Source organism: Echinops telfairi, unplaced genomic scaffold (assembly GCF_000313985.2).
Source record: "Echinops telfairi isolate 266 unplaced genomic scaffold, ASM31398v2 ScPeMD7_9;HRSCAF=40, whole genome shotgun sequence".
Taxonomy (NCBI): domain Eukaryota; kingdom Metazoa; phylum Chordata; class Mammalia; order Afrosoricida; family Tenrecidae; genus Echinops; species Echinops telfairi.
The window spans coordinates 51,395,445-51,415,697 of NW_022103906.1; the positions used below are offsets into that span (position 1 = coordinate 51,395,445).

Here is a 20,253-nt window from a genome sequence, read left to right on the forward strand (position 1 = left end):
ACATGTATTACCTTGTCAAAACCCCGAATATTCTCCCAGGTAGAAAGAGGAAAGCTGAGACTCTTAAGTGTTTGCACACTCCCCCAAGAATTCTAACCCAGGGCACTCTGAGTCAGTGAGATTCCTACCACACTTTCTTAATTTGTTTTTACCATTCATCCTTTTCCCTCTGTAAGAATAGGGGTAGTCTCCAACTTGTGATGGAGGTCCTGTCCAGTGACTCCATTGTGACAGTCACACACCTGTTCTTACGTTTTAAAAAAGTTTTTATTGTTACCTTTTTAAAGAAATGTTATTCCTTTTTACTAGCAGTGTCTTTATAACTAGTCTTTGTCTTTCAAACATTACATATAAACATCCGTGATTAAACCTTCTGAGAATGGTAACAGACTACAACATTGCATGTAGTAAAAAAACAAAAACCTGGTACTAAGTGTGGTTCATCATAACTGGAATCCTGGTGAGTGAGGGACTATCTATGACAACTGCTATTATTTGAATAACATAATTTCTAAAACATTTTCATTTTATTTATGACACAAAAACTTATCAATAATCCGCTGTCTACTAGGCTTAGCCTATCCCCTGGAGATCAAGGTACAAGATAAGCATAATCTTTCTCAAGGAAATAAATGGTTGTGAGGAGATGAAATAAGCAAGCAAATTAAGTAAATTTTATAGGGGGCTTCAAAAAATTTTTGGAAGAATTCTATTATCTTTCATCCTACTTTCTACAAACATACTTTTGTGTTGTGAAAAATGCTGTGGAAGGGACCAAGAATCATGAGACTTAGAGAAAGTGGATGATCAACAAAGCTTTTCTGAAGAGATGGTTTTGGAGGTGATAACATTAAAACTATACAAAATTCTAGTTGAAGACCATTCAAGTCCAAGGAAACAGCAAATTACAAGGGCTCTAGGAACTAAAACACTGAGTACATTTGAGAAAATGCAAAAAGAGTGAATTAGAAAGTAATAGGAGATTAGAAGAGAGGTATGAGTCAGATAGCTTCTAGAACCTTTTAGGCCAGGGTAAGGAGTTTAAATTTTACTCTAATGGTGATTCTTAAGAGTTATCGGAAGGGTAGACAAAGATTTCAACTTTAAAGCCAGAGGGTCAGTCAACTAACCTGAATCCTGTTTTTATAAATTGAGTGGGACACAGCCACACTCATTTGTTTTTTCTGTAGCTGTTTTTGTTTCATATTGGTAGACTATTGCAACATAGACCATTTGGTCCACAAACATGAGTTTATTTACTCTATTGCTCTTCATAAGAAATTTATAAATTCTAAACCTTGGGAATGATATTCAACAAGTATTCAGTGAGTATGTACTCAGTTTCTACTTTGACACTCAGATATGATAAGATTGATCATTTCAAATGATCAGCTTGGCTGCTTTATAAAAAATAGGTTTTAGTAGGCCCAGACATGAAATAAGACATATAGTCATTGTTAGGTGCTGTATAACCAAATGAAACACACAACTTTTGTTGTTTGAGCTCATTATTGTTCAGTCTTCGCTGACCCTCTACTTTGTCTGGGTCTTTTCCAGGGATTGGTCTGTCCCAGTAGTATAGCTAAACTTCCTCAGCCTCACCGTCTTCGTTCCTTAGAGCATTCTGGCTCCAAGTCAGATTTGTTCTTCATCAGGTAGTCTGTGGTATTCAGTATTCTTTGCTAACACTATACGCATCAGTTCTTCTGTTTTCCTTATTCATTGTTCAGCTTTCACATACATACGAGGGGGTGCCCCCCAAAATGGAATCCCCTCCCCCAAAGCTATGTACATAATTTTTTTTTACAAAAGAACCTTATCACCTTCAAAGTACTCTCCGTTACGCTTAATACATTTGTCAAATCTGCGATTCCATTCTTGGAAACATTTTTCAAACTCATGTTCGGATGGCTGACAGCACCTCCCTCCTTTTTCTTTTTGTTTTTCACTTTTTCTATAGCCTCAAATCACTGTCCTTTCATGTCCCTCTTAATAAAAGGTTGCATGGAGTGAAGTCAGGTGAGTAAGGTGTATGAGGCAAGAGAGGCATGCTGTTTTGCCCAGAACTGGTGCGTGAGTAGGTATGTTGTGGCAAAAGCATTCCCCTGTCTGCCACAAATCAGGCCTTTTTGTCGCATCCTATTAATGCAATCTTTTCAGAACCTCTAAATAGAAACCTTGATTAACAGTCTGACCTGGTGGAACAAACTCCAAATGTACTGTCGACATTTTCGTCCATTTTGGAAGTTGATGGACATCCAGACAAGGTTTGTCGTCAATTGACATTTCACCTTTTTTGAAATGAGGAAACCACGTTTCTGTGTTATTTTTCCCCATCAGGAAACAAAATTTCACAGCCTAAATCAGTCATCACAAAAAAACGAGCAAAACTGCTTTCATGAAATTCACTGTGACCAGAGAGAACCATTCCAGGTGATGCCACTGGGTGTAATAACTCAGAGCGAGTTGCTTCATACTTGCCTTGTGGGAAAAATACTTACTGTGAAAGCTCCGCCCAGCAGAGGCTTTTTCTGTTTTGGTTTGGTTTGGGGTTGTCTTTTTTTGGGGGGTGGGGGGAGGCCTACCATACCTCCTTGTATGAGACCATTTTAAATATAGATAGCTTGAGTCAGGCATATCTTTAGTCTTCAAAGGGACATCTTTGCTTTTTAACACATTGTGCAGCAGATTTTCCTGATATCTTGACTTCTGCTTCCATGGCTTGATTGTGGATCCAAGTAAAATCAAATCCTTGGCAACATCTTTTCTCCATGTATCATGATGTTGCCTGTTGGTCCAGTTGTAAGTATTTTGTCTTTCTTTATATGGAATTATAATCTATTTTGAAAGCTGTAGTCTTTATCCTTATTGACAAATGCTTCAGAACCTTCTCACTTTGAGCAAGCAATGTTGTGTCACCTGCATAATGCAGCTTGCTAAAGAGCCTTCTTCCAATTCTGATACTGCATTCAACGTGTAGTCCAGCTGCTTGGATTATTATGATGCACACCTTTCCAGATTTTAAATGCTTCCTCTTGGTGCATCTATATACAGGTTTTACATAGCACAATAAAACGTTGGGGAATTCTCATTCCTCACAATATCATCCCTGGTTTGTTAAGGTGCTGCTAAAGGAGGCCCTGCAAGAGATGAGTATGCCTTAAATCAGAGTGTGGAAAAGTAGATCAGAGTGGTCAGATACTCTATCACCTAAAGAGTCTAAATGAAAGAACGTGTTGATGGATTACATTTCAACGTGAAGGTAAAAGAGGAATCCAGAAGGTTCCTAGGGTTTTGATCTGAGCCACAAGGTGAAATACTGGTGCCATTTACTGACATAAGCAAGGATATGTGTTTTGGGCTAGGAGGGAATCTGAGTTTTCATTTGAACAAGTTTGAGATTCATGCTAGGTAATTTAAGTGAAGAGGTTGGTTAGATAGTTGGATCTAGCACTCTGACATAATCAGGACTACTGATAATTAATAGCATATATTGACTTTCAAATTGTGCATTCTGCTTAAACATTTCTCCTCAGTTCTGGCCCTTTTCATCTTCGTCCCTGCTCAGTCAACTCCTCCACCACTGGGCTAGCTAGTAGATATCTCTGGCTCATCAGTTGCAAAATGAAATACCTGATCATCGTTTTTAAAAGTTACTTACAGAGACGGTGTCCAGCTATCAATCAGAATAGTGTCTGGTGTCCTAAAGGCTTGTATTCAAACATCTAAGCGAGGAGTCAACAAAGTCCACATGTGTGATCCAAAGATGGCAACAGCAAAATCCAAATCTGACAAAGGGGAAAGTATCAGAGCTTAAGTTGTGAACACCCAATTTGTAGAAGGCTAGGGAGGACAGTGGGAGCCCCCAAACCATCTTCAGACTAGTCAGGTTAAGCCTCCATCAATTCCCTTCTAGCTACAGACAAGAGACTCAAGCAGCTTTACTATCTTACAGAGACCATTGTAAACTTGATTACACTGGATCGAACTTGATTCTTAGTGTATTTGGCAGGGTTCTCTAGAGAAACAAAACGAGGACACTTATGATTATATATCTCAAGATAAATGGAGAGGTTTTTATATAGCAAGAAATAATACAATAGCTAATTAGTCTATGCAGCAGTACAGAGAACTCAGGTCAACTCACTTCTCTGAGACTGTTAATTTACTGAAGGCCCTTCAACTCAAGCCAGCTGCTGGTCCAAGACTGAAGAAGCAGACAGTGGAATCTACACTCAGGTAAGATGAGCAGAGTGGGCAGGCAGGCAGCTGACATGGCAGGGTGGAGTGGGAACAGCAGGAAAATGAAAAGTCGAGGCTTAGCAGAGGCCAGTGGCTCAGCAGCATAGCGAAACTAGTCCCAGTGGACCCTCAAGCTTTAGCAACACACACAGGGTCACAAGATCCATGGGTTGGCTCGGCCCACAGGTAGCACAGCCATGGTTGAGGCCAAGGACCAGGTCAGGCATCAGTGTACTGATCCCAGTCACCAGGGAAAATAAGAAGGAGGCTGGCCTTGGAAAGCCATTTATCTCAGTTGCCCTCTAATCAAGCTGCAACCTGATTGACAGGTTAAACTCCACCCACATGTTCCTATGGAAACCATGTTGACATAGAAAACCTATCTAGCACAGTCAGTTACCCTCCCTCCTGGCCTGACCAGAATTTGTTCTAGGCTTAAGTATTTCTTGCTTGTTCCATGACAAAATTTTCTTCCCTGGCTTAAAAAAAAAGAGGAAGAAGAAGTTGCTTACACACCCTCTATTCTGTTGTAGTCAATAGAAACACCTTTCATCTCATTGTTCTGACCAAATTTATCAGCACCTTAGCTATTATATTCTACATATATATATGAGCAGATACTATTAAATCCACCTCTTTCAAGATGCCATCACATTTTAGCACTTCCATCCCACCTTCTCTTTCCAAGTTTATTACATTTGCCTCCTAAGTTCCTTCTCGACTTCCAATGTTTTCTTCTTGCAATCTATTCTCAGTCTAGTGATTAAGGGAATGTATTCCATGATTCAGAACTTACCTTGGCAACTCCTCACTTTTCTTAAAGTAAAACTGTAATCTTTACAGTGGCTTGCAAGCCCTATACATTCTGCTCCTCATCACCTTTCTGACCTCATTTTCTGCCCTCTCCTCGCTCAAATGCCAGTGTCTATCTTTTACACAGGTTTTCCTCTTTGCCCAGAATGTTCTTGTAGATATCCAAGTGGCTCAATATGTTACAATTCAATGAGATCTACCATATCCAATCTAATACATAAAGAATATATCACCTCAAAAAAATATATATATATATCACCTCTAGATAAATAATAGTTTATTTTAGCATATGACCGATTATATGAGTTATAGCCTTTTGTGTAAATTATAACCTCCAGCTTCCAGAGATTTCTGCTGCTGCTTACTTTAGTCTTTGTTTTGTTTTATTTTCCGATAGCATTATCACCTTATAACATACTTTATTGTTTGCCTGTTTGTATTCTTAATTATTTATCTGTCTTCATTGCTAAACTATATGTACTTATATTTATTGTTTACGCTCTAGCTTTCCCAACTACAGTGTAAGCTACAGGAGAGCTGGTGGCACTTTTGTCTTTTTGGGTTCACCTGTACATATCCACAGCATTTACAATATCTTTGGAATCAATGGATAGATGATAGACCACATTTAGCAGCGAGGAGCTGAGGAAATGGCACCGACGCCACAGCTGACCTCGGTTTGGGTAAACAAGGGAGAAGGAAAATTGAACTTGTCACCAGCTCAAAACCTATGACTTCCATCCTTCTTGAACCCTACTCTAACACCATTTCTCCCATGGCACTCTACTTCTCTGGTGGGTTCCATAACCTATTTCTGTCATACAAAACTCACAGACAATACTCATGATTCAGGGGCTTAGGGAATTTGATAGGTAACTACAAGCTAGGATCAGAAAAAAATTAAGGGAAACAATCATTGTTCCACAGCAACATGTCTCCTCAGCCAGCAGTCAAGGTTTCTCTCTGGTCCTCAGCCTTTCAGCCAATGGTCCCTTGGCCTCTGCTACTGTGGGCCAGAAAGCTAGACTCCTGCTCTGCCTCACAGTCTCAGTGTTGGCTCGCCTGTTCTGTCTCATGTTTTCCTTGCTGTGGCCTGTGGTCTCAGACTAGCTCCTTTGCTCTGTCCCAGGTTTCTGTGTCGCAGCCTCTGGTGCCTCTGGTCCTGGTCTCTGCCACTTTACACAGAGTTCTCAGATGTGTGCCACTGTTGGCTCTTCCTTGATGATCCTGGGGCTCATGTCTGTGCTTGTTTCAGAGAAAGTGCTCCTATAGCCCGGGGTATGGCAGCCAAAACTAATCAATCACACACCCTATTTGCATAGTCTCACTCCGTCATTTGTTGAGATTTACAGACATGGATAGAAGAGCCCTGTTAAGAAATGTAACTTAGCAGTGTGTTTGATTTTTTTCCCTGTTTTTTATTAATTTTGCCTAAAGATAATCACTCATGTTTGAAATGACAAATGTATAAAGTTGTTCGTTGCAGTGTTGTTTTTAATAGCAAAAGATTCAAAACTACTTCGGGGTCTTTCAATAAGCTACTAGTTAAACTAATTGATACACAGTGGAGTAGGATAGTAACAGGACAGTGGTTAAGCACTGGACTGTTACCTGAAAGGTCAGCGATGTAAATCCACCAGCAACTTCATGGGAAACGGATGAGGCAGTTTGCTTCAGTAAAGATACATATTCTTGGAAAATAAATTGGGGAACCTGTGACCTATACAACGGAATAGGCACCTTGCCACTGTAGTGGTTAAGGATTGGACTGCTAACTGAAAGGTCACTGGTTCAAATCCACCAGCTGCTTTGTGGGAGACTGATGATGCACAGTCTGCTTCACGAAAGATTCGCAGCCTCAGAAACCCCATGGAGCAGTTCTACTCTGCCCTGCCCTATAGGGTCGCTATGAGTTGGAATCAACTCATTGGCAGCCGGTTTTGCTTTTTATACAATGGTATACCACGCAGCCAAAAAATAGTTTCTTACCGAATTTATGGAATCAGGATGGAGTTTGTGTTGAGAACATGCTTAGGTTATAAATTTGAGGCCTCATAACACCACGTTTTATGAATGATTATTTCTACTTTATGTTTTACATTTGTTATGAGCTTTATTCACTGGATTTCCCTAGCCAGTCTTTTCCTCATTTTAGCAGTTATTTTAGGCCTATGTTCCTTACTCATGCCAGATAGCAAGCACACACTGCGGACAGTCATACCCTTTACTTGGCAGCTGTAAGTCTGCTACAGACCAAGCACAGTATTGGCCAGTACAAACTATAATTAGATTTAGCAGCTTCATATCTACTGCATTGTCTGGTGTATCTTTTTATTGAATTATACCTTCTAAAATATCTGTTTTGACACAGTTCAAATCACAAGCAACTATATTTGCATCCTAACATATTTCAATAAGAGAGCGAGAGAAAGAGGGAGAATATGTATATTATGGTAAATACACATCATATAAAAGTTATTTCAACCTTTTTAAAGTGCATAAATCAATGGTATCAGGTATAGTCATAATGTTATGCGAACCAGCACTGCTGCCTAGTTCCAAAATTTCTTCATCACTTAATTTCCTAGATTTGTGAAAACAAAATACCCAAAATTGAACAAGTTATTTGTTGTGTAAATGTATGCTTAATCAGAATATTCACCATGTTGATTGTCCTTGAGGTCTCTGAGATACAGACTGTACCAAGCCTCTCTCCTAGCTTCCCAGTTGTCCTTGGCATTTCTTGGTTCTCATCTGCCTCTACTATCCTATGGACCATCCTCCCTCTACCAGGTGTCTGTATATAACTTCTCTTTTATAAAGAGCTCAACTATATAGGCTTGGAATCCACAGTACTTAAGAATGATCTCATATTACCTAATTGGTGCTGTGGCAGCTGGTCACAGTATAAACCAGTGTTTCTCAACCTGTGGATCACAACCCCTTTGGGGGTCAAATGACCCTTTCACAGGGGTCATCAGTTCATAATAGTAGCAAAATTACAGTTATGAAGTAGCAACAAAAATAATGTTATGGTTGGGGGGTCACCACAACATGAGGAACTGTATTAAAGGGTCACGGCATTAGGAGAGTTAAGAACCACTGGTATAAACGAATATAGAACCAGAGCAATGACCATTTTCCTTGGCAACTAGCTCTCCACATCAATATAGACAAATCACTGCTAGCTCATTGTTAACTGATTCAAATATCCCTCTCTGAAAAACATAGCACATAGAGTTAAGTCACAAAGTACAGGATCCAGAGTTTGGGTGACCATGAATGAATATACGTAAAGAAGAAGAGAAAAATGAGAGGGAACAAGAATGGACTTTGAGGAAGGTCGCATTTCCAGTAAAAGAAGAGTTATAAGAAGCACATGGAAGTGTGTGTGACCTCCTCCCTGGGGGACAGACAACCAAAAAGTGGATGAAGGGAGACGTAGGACAGGGCAAGATATGACAAAATACCCATTTATAAACTATCAAGGGCTCATGCGGGAGGGGGGAGCGGGAAGGGAGGGGAAAATGAGGACCTAATGTCGGGGGTTTAAATGGAGAGAAAATGTTTTGAGAAACGATGTACAAATGCACATTACACAATTGATGTGTGTATGGATTGTGATAAGAGTTGTATGAGCCCCTAATAAAATGTTTAAAAAAAAAAAAAAGAAGCAGAAATAATGTATAGCAAAAAGTGAAATTTTCACAGTAAGTTATTTAATCAATGTCGCGTTTATATGGAAAAAGACTCCTCTGGGCCTCTGCCTACCCTGCCAACTCTGCCGTGTTAGTTTCCCATATGGTTTTGCCATCATATAAAGGTCTCACGCACAACCTCTTGCCGCTTTCTCTACAATCATGTACTTTCTCTCCAATCATGTTACTCTGAGATATATTGTACATACTTCAAAGTAAACGTGCCCTGTCTTATTCAAGTCTTAGCACAATCATTGCAAAGTGTATACATGACATTCTGGTCTTGCCATGATTGCATAGCCAGCCCTGTGTGGGCCTCCCAGATCTGTAGACAGTCACTGAACTTCCTCACGCTGCCCTGGGGGTGTTATCATGGCAAGAACAAGGGGAAACCCTACTGTGGTTACTGAACACTTTCTTTTTCCATCCTCATTATACAGACATTAATGACTCATGCCGAGTCATAGCTAAGGAAAACATATGCAAGGGAAAGCTTGGGGAGGGTTTGTTTTTGTTTTAGGGTGTTTTTTTTTAACCTTCTCAGGATTGTAGTTTGGGTTTGCTTAATCATTGTATTGACTCTCAAAGTTTAAAAAAAAAAAGAATTGTGGTCTGAAACACCATTATTGAAAGTTAAACTTCTAAAATTTACTTTTAGTGCTATCCTCTTTGAATCTTTGTGCTCAGTTGACAGTGTTTAAAAATATTTCCACCTCTGATTGCTAGTATAACAACATTACCAGTGAAAATAAATCTGATTGAATTTTACATTTCATTTTAAAGAAATAAGTCTATGCCCTGGGAATGCTTATTTCATGGTATATTGCAGTTTCATCTGTTTATTAATATGGGTAGTGAATAAGTTTAACAAGATTTAATATATACGTGTCTTCCCAATACAGGGCATCACATTTGATGAATTCAGGTCATTTTTCCAGTTTTTGAATAACCTAGAAGACTTTGCAATAGCCTTGAATATGTATAATTTTGCAAGTCGATCTATAGGACAAGGTAAGTAATCATCTTTTCAATATAAAGAGCAAAAACTTTATTTTTGCCCATCATTTAATATCATAGATAAAAGGTAGGGGCGTTAAAGAAGATGAAACCTCATGACCACTCAGTAGCACTGAGGGATGTGTTTCTACTGGTGAGGAGCCAGTTAGCCATGCCTCAGGCATCCCCAAGGGATGAGGCTTTTATTTTGGTGATTTTATTCACAGTTTGTGCTGACTCCGAAACCTGTCTTGTCAGCACAGCCACTAATCAGCAAAGGATTTAGACTTAACAAGTTTTGAGAATAATGCATACAATGGAATTTTGGTTTTGCTTCACTTCTGAAGAGAAATACAGCTATCATAAAATCAAAATGCTGCTGTTCTGAGGTCGCTCCTTCATTTTGTAGTTGGACTAATAAGCCAAATGATAAGCAGAAGATTGTTGAAGAATATGAGGTCAGATGAAGAGAGTTAAATGAATGGTCCATCTTATGGTAGCGTGATAGAGAAAACTTAGTCATATGAGCCTTCACCCACTTCCACTGAGGAATGCCCTGCTGTGGTTTGGAATGCCAGCTTTCTGCTAGCAAAGACTCTTCAGTATTTCCCAAACACCACACAGAGTGGACTTTGTAAACTACAAATTAACCTTTCTACAACATGACTGCTATGGAAAACTCTTCCGTTTCCAAATTGGAAAATGTGCAGGTTCTTCCCCTAAGATCTCTTTTGCGTCTGTTTTCCAGCTTCTGTGTGTTCCCCTGTGCTCTCCCCAAACTAACAACTCACTCCTCTGAATATGCCTTCTGCATTCATGTCCCCCCAGTGCCTTTGTTCATTTGTGCCATTTCATCTGCAGTTTCTTAAATCTCTACAAGCCTAAATCCATCTTCCTTGTCAGGGCTCAGCTCAAATACAAACGCCACAGGCTTTCCCAATCAGATGAAAACAATCACTCATCTCCAAATTCTCATAGCACTTGGTTGGTGCCTTTTGTATAATTGTTACCTGGGCAGGTGACTCACCAAATTTGAACTGTAAGTTCCTTGAGAGTTTATTCATCCAAATGATCTCTAGGGCATCTGTTGTTGCTAGTAGGTGCTCATTAAAAAAAATCAATGATAAGATGCGTTGTTGAACTTCTTGGCTCTTTTCATGAAAACCACAGACACTTTTGTTCCCTAAAGGCAGTGTGTTTAATGAAACATGAGGTGTGTAAGATCATGACTCATGTTTAGAGACCGATTTCATGTACAGCCTTTTTAGTAATTAGCATATATTAATGAGATGTTAATTGTCAACCCTTTTTTCTTTTTATGTGGTGTTTATCTAGATGAATTTAAGCGTGCTGTCTACGTAGCCACTGGCCTCAAACTTTCGCCGCATTTAGTGAACACGGTCTTCAAGATTTTTGATGTTGACAAAGATGATCAATTAAGTTATAAAGAATTTATTGGAATTATGAAAGACAGACTCCATAGAGGGTTCCGGGTAAGCCTATAAATTTAAGCCCTATGTATATACCCCTTCCTTACCCCACTCCCCCCACCACCTTTTTTTTTTTTAAAGGAAAGAAAAAAATCCATCCAAGTTTGAGAGATAATTTTAATAAAAATGTATGGATATGAACTTGAAATGTTTTAGTTTTAAAGATACTTCCTATCTGCATTCAAGAAGAATATGAGGTGATGAAAGAAAATGCTTTTTTTAAATAGTTTAGTTTTTGAACGTTTTATCAACATACAATTCACGTATCGTGGTTTAAAGAATTTGAAGAGGCTTCAAAATGTTTGTGGGAGAATTCCATTATCTTTTAATTCTATTTCTCATGAATGTTTTCAATTTCCTTCAAATAAAATCATTTATGCGTTCAGTAATTTATTTTATGTTAGGTTACTGTCTGCATTCTAGTTTGGAAGGGGAGAAATGTTGCCATATATTCTTGAAAAATTTTGTCTGCATAGTGGTGCTCCACACTGGTGGCCACAGAGAAATGTCATTTTCTTGTTTTATATGACACAAGTTTCGTAAGAGGCTCATCCGTCACTACACAGTCCGTATGTTCTATATGGAAAATAAGCAAAAAATGTTTTTTGTCAAAGATTTTTTTTTCAGTGTAGTTAATTAAGTACTATGAATTCAATGTTTTACCCCTAAAAAAACATTTTTTTTAAGAAAAAAAAAATTTAGAGTGAAATTAGAACTGAAATCAGTGCATATTTACACATCTAACAACTGTTGAAATGCCACAATTTTTTTAAAAAATTAAAATTAATAAGTAGAATATTTAGTCTTTCATGGCAAAACAGCCTTAAGTATTATATGGTTTTAAAAAGAAACATGTATACCAAAGAAAACGAAATTCATCTTAGACATGGTTTTAAAGATTTTTTTTGTTGAGGTTTTTATTTATTTATTTATTTTAAATAATCATTTTAATAGGTCCAGCCCATCCTGATAAAGTCACTGTGTGCTTACCTGCCACCTACTGGTTACTTGATAACATTTTAGATGGGGCCACAAATAACCCAAAAGGACATACATTGAAAATCATTTTTAATTTAAAACTTAAGTGTGATGAGATCAAATTAAAATAAAAGTTATACTGTAAACCTCTATCACTTTATTACTCTTAGGTATTATGTGCTTGTTTAGTCATTATATGCTTAGGATTTCCATAACATTTTATTTATATGTGCATATTTTTTATCCTACAGGGTTATAAGACAATTCAAAAGTATCCCACTTTCAAATCCTGTCTCAAGAAGGAACTTCATAGCAGATAAGTACGTTAGCCTCTTTGCTTTTCTAAATATGATGGCTCCATAATAATAAAAGAAAGATCACACTCTATTTATCAGTTATAATATTCAAGAAATACCTGAAAAGAACAGAATTATGATTTGTTTTTAATTTGAAAGAATACATGATTGTATTGAAATCTTTTAATTCAAGAATCAGACTTTATGACAAAGCACTAATCTGCCATTATTAAGTCATGATCCAGAATTGGACTGGAATGCATACTCACCCCACTGTAATTCTCACTTGATTTTCATCAAGTGTCTTGATTAAAAGTTTTTCTGTTTAACCTGTAGGGGTTTTTTTTGAATAGATATGATATAATGAATCCAAATGGAATGATTTATTAAAATCTAGGATAATTTCAACATTAGGAATATTTGCTACCATATATACTCGAATATAAGCTGGCCCAAATATCTGTTGAGGCACCTAATTTTACCACAAAAACTTCATTAAAATGTGCTTATACCTGAGTATATACGGTATTTTAAGAACCTTGATTCGAAACATTTGCTACAATAACAATAGCTATATTTTTAGTTATTATTAGTGTTATATTAGAATTTGAACCTCATTCTTTCTGATTAAAAAACAAACAAACAAATCCATGCTCTTTTTTATTAGGTCTTCCCAATAATAGAATTCTCACCTTCCACGTAGGAGTCCCTGTTTTGATTCCCAACCAGTGCACTTCCTGTGAAAAACCACCCATCTGTCATAGGAGAGATGCCTGTTGCTATGATACTGAACAGGTTTGAGCATAGCTTTCAGACCAAGATAGATTTGGAAGAAAAGATTGGAATCTGCTTCCAAAAATTGGCCAATGAGAAAATTCTACGGATCCTATGGCTCACAATCACTGTAGCTAAAGATGAAGAAACTCAAGATCAAAGAGTGGTTTGAAAAGACAAATCAAAGATCATAAGGAAATATATAAAGATTGGAGTGAGAAAGGCAAAGGGGAAGAACATACTTGGTATTTCTCAAGCTGAAAGAAATGGGGGAAGACAAACATTCAAACTTTGAATTATCAAGCCGAAGAATTTTATGGGCATTATATTGAATGATGCAGGAAGTATCCAAAAAATAAGGGTATACACACAATCATTGTACACCCCCTTCCACCCTACCCTGGAAAAAAGGTCATCATTCAATCATTTCAGGAGGTAGCACATACTCGGGATCCGATGATATTAAAGGAGTAGGTTCAGCTTCACTGAAGGTATAGACAAAAACCCAAGCTTCCAGGAATTGACAGAATCCCAATTGAGATATTTCAACAAATGAATGCCACAATGGAAGTGTTCATCTTTGTCAGGAAACTGAAAGGCATCCCTATATGTGTTTCTCCCCCTAAAAAGGGGATCCAACAGATTGCAGAATTACCGAATTTTACACAAAAGTAAAATTTTGCTGAACATAATTCAAACACAGTTGCCGTAGTATATCAGCAGAGAAATGTGAGAAATTCAAGATGGATTCAGAAGAGGATGTGGGATGAAGGGAGAGAGATAATTACGGATGGCAGTTAGATCTTGGCTGAAAGCAGAGAATACCAAAAAGATTTCTGTGTGTGTGTGTGTGTGTGTGTGTGTGTGTTTGACTACACAAATGCATTTGACTATGTAACTCACAAGAAATTAAGGATAACATTGGACAGAGCAAGAATTCCACAGAACTTTTGAGGAAATGGTTAAGGAGCCATATCTGACCTCTGTTCCTACAAAAAGCCGAAGGAGAAGCTTAAGTCCAAATCAGCCTAAGGATGATTGTCACAAGGCAGGGGTCAGATATACCTCCACCCTCCCTCTTTCTCTCCTAACATCAGCCATCCCTACTGTGGCATGCCACTATACTTTGTTGGGATCTAGAAACCATTGCAATGGCCACATAGAAACTCACAGTACTCATGATTATGGGGCTTTATTAGGGAAGCTGACCATTTATAAACTGGTAAGATCTCATGGTCTCCCTCCTTGGACCAGAAAGCCGACCACCTCTGCCTCACAGACTCAGCATTGCTCCCCTTCTGTGTCTCATGGTTGTGGTGCTGCTCCTTTGTTCTGTCTCATGGTCTCGCAGCTGCTGTTCTGCTCTGTCACCTGGTCTCAGTGCTATGGCATCTGGTGCCTCTGCTGTCTCCACTATTCTAGGCAGGGATCTCACATGTACTCCACTGATGTGCTTCTTTCTTGGTGATGGTGTAACATCCTGTTTTTGCTTCAGAGATGGTTCAGTCCTAGACAGTTTTGCCAGTGGAATGGCAAAACTGACCAATCTCTCTGTTAGCATCTGTGGCAGTTACACACCAGTAATCTGTCAACTTGTACAGGGGTGGAGTCTAGCCTGTCAATCAAGTCGCAGCTGGATGACCTCATTTGGAGGCACAAAGGAGATAAATAGCTTACTGGAGGCCAGGTACATTCTCTGCTTTGTCTTCCTGCTGACAAGACTGATGGAGCCAGAGCCCTAGAGCCGGAGGAGCCACATGGAGACCCATGCTAGCACAGAGATGCTTCCATCACCACCGGATCCACAAGACTTTCCACCCACTGGCCCATGATCTTCCTGCATTCCGCATTAATGCACGGTTACTTGAGTAGTCACTTTGCTGGAGAACGATGAGATTATCTTATATGCTCTTGTAAAATTTAAAGTCTCCAAAACCCAAAGGGGAAGTTCTACCTTGTTATATAGGACCACTATGATTCTGAATTAACACAATGGAAATGAGTGACCGATAAACATTCGCTTCAACTCTGTTTGCTAAAAGTGAAAAGAACTTGAAGCATTCTGTGATGAAGATCAAAGAGTACCCACAGCCTTCAGTATACATTACACTCAATGTAAAGGTAACCATAATCCTTACAACTGGGTCTGTAGGACATATCATGATAAATGGAAAAAAGATTGAAGTCAAGAATTTCATTTTACCTCTGTCCACATCAATGCTCATGGAAACAGCAGTCAAGGAATCAACTAGCGTATTGCTTTGGGGAAACCTACTGTACAAGACCTCTTTAAAGTGTTAAAAAGCAACAATGTCATTTTGAGGACAAGGTGCATCTGGCACAAGCCATCGTAATTTCAACCACATCATATGCATGCAAAAGCTGGACGGTGAGTAAGGAAGATCACAGAAGATTCAAATCAATGCATTCGGATTATGTTATTGGCAAAGAATATTGAAGGTACCATAGACCAACGGTAGAACAAACAAGCCATCTTGGAAAAAGTACAACCAGAATGCCCCTTAGAACTGAGAAGGTCATTCTCAGTTCTTTCCCTCTCAAGAACTTTGGGCATGTTATCAAGAGACAAGTCCCTGAAGACGGTCATCATGCTTATAAGTTAGAGAGTCAGCAATCAAAGGGAAGCCTTCCAATGAGGTGGATTGACGCACTAGCTGTTAGCGGTGGGTGCAAACACAGTAAAGATTTTGAGGGTGGCACAGAACTAGACACTGTTTCATTCTGAATGAGGACTAACTGATAGCACCTAACAATGAGCTCTGGTAGTGGAGTTGCTTACATGTTGGACTCCTAGGTGAAAGGTCAGCATTTCAAACCCACCAGCCATTCTAAGGGGAAAAGATGAAGCCTCTGCTCCCATAAAGATTTACAGCCTAAGAAACCCAACGTGGCATTCTCCTCTGTCCTAGAGGATCACTAGGAGTTGAAGTCAGCTCACTGGCAGTGGATTTGTTTTTTGTTTTTCTTGGTTTAACTATGACAGTGGATCACAACTGGACCATCAGTTGATTGTGAGAGGGTATGGGACTAGTGCTGCTTTTAATTCTGGTAGGTGTGGGCTCACCACGAGTTGGGAGGGAGTGGACAGCTACCAACAGTAACATTGTCCTGTGAGAACTTAAAACATAAGAATAAAGTAGGGCCTTGCCATTTTTATGTCCCTAAACTGCTCCCAACCAAATAATAGTGGTATAGTAAATTAATTAATCTTATACAATAGTGCATGAACCATAGATGGAAATGACTTTTCTAAGCCTTTATAACATTGACAAGTAACTAAACAAAACATTAATTTTTTTATAATCATTTTATTGCCTCTTACAGCTCTAATAACAATCCATACTCCATTATATCAAACACATTTGTATAGATATTGCCATCATTTTCAAAACATTTTCTTTCTACTTGAGGCCTGGTATCAGCTCCTCTTTTTCCCCTCCCTCCCCTAATATTTTAATTAGTAAATATTTCATGACTTATTTAAGTATTTATACAAGGTTAAATTCAAAATTATTACAAAAATGGTAACTCAAATATCATGACATAATCATAGAAACCTTTTTTAAAAAATAATATCAAAATTCGAAACTATTGCTTCTCAACATACCCTCCATGTGTACGTCTGTACATTTCTCAAGCAGTGTTTCCATCCCCCTTACCTGGGAGCATAGTGATTACATAGCGGGCTGCTAACTGAAAGGCCATACGTCCACAACATCAGCTACGATGAGGAAGCACGCTGAGGTTCTCTACCATAAAGAATTACAGTCTTGGAAACCCACAAGGGCAGTTCTACCCTTTCCTTCAGGGTCGCTATGAGTCACTCGGCGCCAGTGAGTTTAGTTTTTGATTTTGGTAACCCTTCCCTGAAGAGTTCTGTACATCAAAACAGCAGTTTGGCATTCTCTGAGTTTGGAAACAAAATGAAGCCTGAAGGGTCAAGATCAGGGCAATAGAGTGAATAGAGTAAGGTTTTACAAGAAAATTATCATAAGACAGCCTTGCTACCAATGAAGAATGAGCACATATTGGTGTGTGGTGATGGAAAACAATTTCTCAGTGCAATTTTCCTGGGTACCAAAGCAGTTTTTATTTTTCTGAAAAGAAATTCATAAGCTTCTATGATTATTTTGTGTCCTTCAAGAACATCTCTCAAAATGAGCCCTTTGGAAAAGTCTCAGAAAGTCACCATAAGCTTGAACTGATCTGTGTGCTCTGACTTTAACTGGCCAGCAGATCCCTTCAGAAGCTACTTTTTTTATTGGACTTCCACCTTAACTAAACTTAGACACGTATACTTTTTAAAGAACTTGCCTGCAACCATTCATGGATCACAGAGACCTGTGTAAATACCTTTTTTTAAAAATAAACTTGAGCATATATGAACGTGGACCCTAATAGCAATACTTGTTTACTTGTCTATCGATTTTCTATTGGTAGCTGTTTATTGTATGCCTTACTATGTAGTTGTATTATCTTAATATTTTTTATTTACCTTATCAACTTTGAATTATATCCTAAGTAAATATTGCTTTTGTATCATTATTTTACTTATTTCAACTAGAGACTCCTAAAACAGAGCATAAAGCATTACTGTCTACGTGGCATATGCAACAAGCAACAATTTTCAAGAGTTGTGGAAGCAGGTCCGAGATCAGAACATGCAGAAATTAAGCAAAAGGTGGAAAGCACTGGGAATCACTTTTCCCCCCAGAACTGAGTCCTCATGTGTAGCACCGATAAAGTGTATCTTCTCAGTAACTACAAAGGTTGTGTTGTCAAGGTAAGCTTTGGCCTTGATGTAGTCGTTTGAACTTACTCATTCCTTTCAAGAGTATATACATAAGACTTCTAATAACTATAAGAATGTATTTAATTTTTTCTATTTATTTATTAGAAAATTGCCTCATTTCAAAATAATATATTGCTTATTGATTATAGATCACCTGAAAATGAACAGCACTTTTTATTTTTACTGTGAACATATTTTCAGAAAATGTATATTGCTTGATATTAATCTTAGGGCCCTTAGGATTGTTAGTGAATCTCTTAATTCTTAGTTTTTTAATTAGCTTAAAGTAATTTTCATAGAAAATGTGCCACTATATCATGGTTTACATTGTTCTTTTAACTTTTTTAGCCACTCAACATATATATTTTTTAATTGCTTTAACTCTGGGGTTTTTTGGTTGTCTATTTGTTTTGTTTTCATTTTTATTCATTTACCCAAGTCAACAGAATGTCTGGTATTTTTAATGTATACAGTAAAGATATATAAAACTGACTTTTTTTCTTTAAAAATGTGTATAAACTCAATTTTAAGAGTCATTGTCATTGTCTTAAACATGATGCTGCTCTTAACTGCAGATGATGGGTTAGTAACACTAGTAAAATTATAGCTCTCTTATTCCATATTGTTAATATATATGCCTGAAGTGTTAAAATGAGTATTAGAAGAGACCATAAAATTGTTTAAAAGATTGATGTATATACTAGATAGAAGTTAATATTTGTGTCTTGCAAAAGGACCACATGCAAAGTGATGCCGTGTTAAATAAATATTATCAATTACTTCAAAATAAAATGTCCTAACGGAGGAAAGGAGAAACTTTTGATTGAAAAATCAACACAATTAGATTTTCGCATGGAGAAAATCATTCGAATGGTACTTAATGAATCAGTTTAGAAATAATAGTTTATACATGGATATGTAAAAAACAAGATAAATTTAAACTAGCCTATTAATATATTTCATGTGGAAGATAATATTTATCTTTCTTTTTAAGACATTTAATTTATGGTTACACACACTCCAGATATTACATTGCTTTTGCATATGAAAATAAAAACTGACTGTTTTTATAAGTTATTAAATATGAAAATGAGACTAATAGCCTATTTATAAAACTAATGTTATTTCCAAGAAAATGTTATTAGCATTATCAATGTATTTGATGGACTTTTTACTTTCTTTATCTGATATTGTTTATTACACTGATACAGAAATATGTGATTCCTGAATGTAAGGAGCCCATGCAATGTAATAATTTAGTTTCCCTTCTTTTGAAGGTAGAGTCAGTTGAGCATCTTGTAAAGTTAACTAAATGAAATGCCTATTTCACTTGTTGAGCATGTTCCCATCTGTTTTACCTACACTGAATGTCCTCAGTTATCTGCTATCTCAAGTAACTGAGAAATGCAATTTACTTTAATCTTTGTCTATAAGTTAGATCTTACATACATAGAAATATTACTGTTTTAAAGTCTTACAAATATAGATAAAAACTGAATTAGGTTTCTATTGTTTTATGTAACTACCACTTCTCTAAGAAGGAACACTATGCTATATGTGTAATCTTCTTTATTGCTCAGGGTGAGTGAATGTATCAGCTTATACATCTGAATAATATTAAAACATGGATAGAATATTCTGAGCAATTAAAACAGAATAAAAGTCATGAATTATAACAATCTTCTTCATGTTGTTATTCTTGAACCTTATTCTCTGTAAAATTGAAAGAAAATTATCTCACTGGATTAGTGGGGGTTTTTTAATTAAAATATTTTGAAAACAATGTATTAAATACATTTTTGCTTTTATTCTTGGTACTTCCTTTTATAAACTATTCTTGAAAAAGGTAGAGATGTGCAAAGAGCTAGTTAGCAAACTTTTTACAGAACAATGGGGTATAAGTTTTAAGACTTCACAGAACTGTTTTATAATAAGAAATTTGTTTAAGTTCCAAATTATTATTACAAATTATAATTATAAGGCAACTTAATCTACATTCTTTTATTATCTTAAAATAAACATACCTGACCTTGAATCAAGAAACATAGTGCTGCTTTGCTTTTATGTATATGTGTGAAACATTGCCTTTCTGAACTATCACTTTCAAAATTTGGAAATCTTGTGGATCACTAAACATGCATTCAGTTTGCATC

The 20,253-nt window shown here is 37.3% G+C and overlaps 1 protein-coding gene across 3 annotated transcripts in view; it reads left to right on the top strand.

Annotated features, from left to right (window-relative positions):
• Nucleotides 1-19,776, top strand: part of MICU3 (mitochondrial calcium uptake family member 3) — a 111,558-nt gene extending 91,782 nt beyond the window's left edge. For all 3 annotated transcript variants that reach the window (XM_004696174.2, XM_045286610.1, XM_045286611.1), the window contains 4 exons: nucleotides 9,656-9,764; nucleotides 11,085-11,242; nucleotides 12,469-12,537; nucleotides 17,873-19,776. In XM_004696174.2, coding sequence (XP_004696231.1) covers nucleotides 9,656-9,764; nucleotides 11,085-11,242; nucleotides 12,469-12,537 — 336 coding nt within the window. In that variant the 3' untranslated portion in view covers nucleotides 17,873-19,776. The remainder of the gene's footprint in view (nucleotides 1-9,655; nucleotides 9,765-11,084; nucleotides 11,243-12,468; nucleotides 12,538-17,872) is intronic.
• Nucleotides 19,777-20,253: the final 477 nt, after the last annotated feature.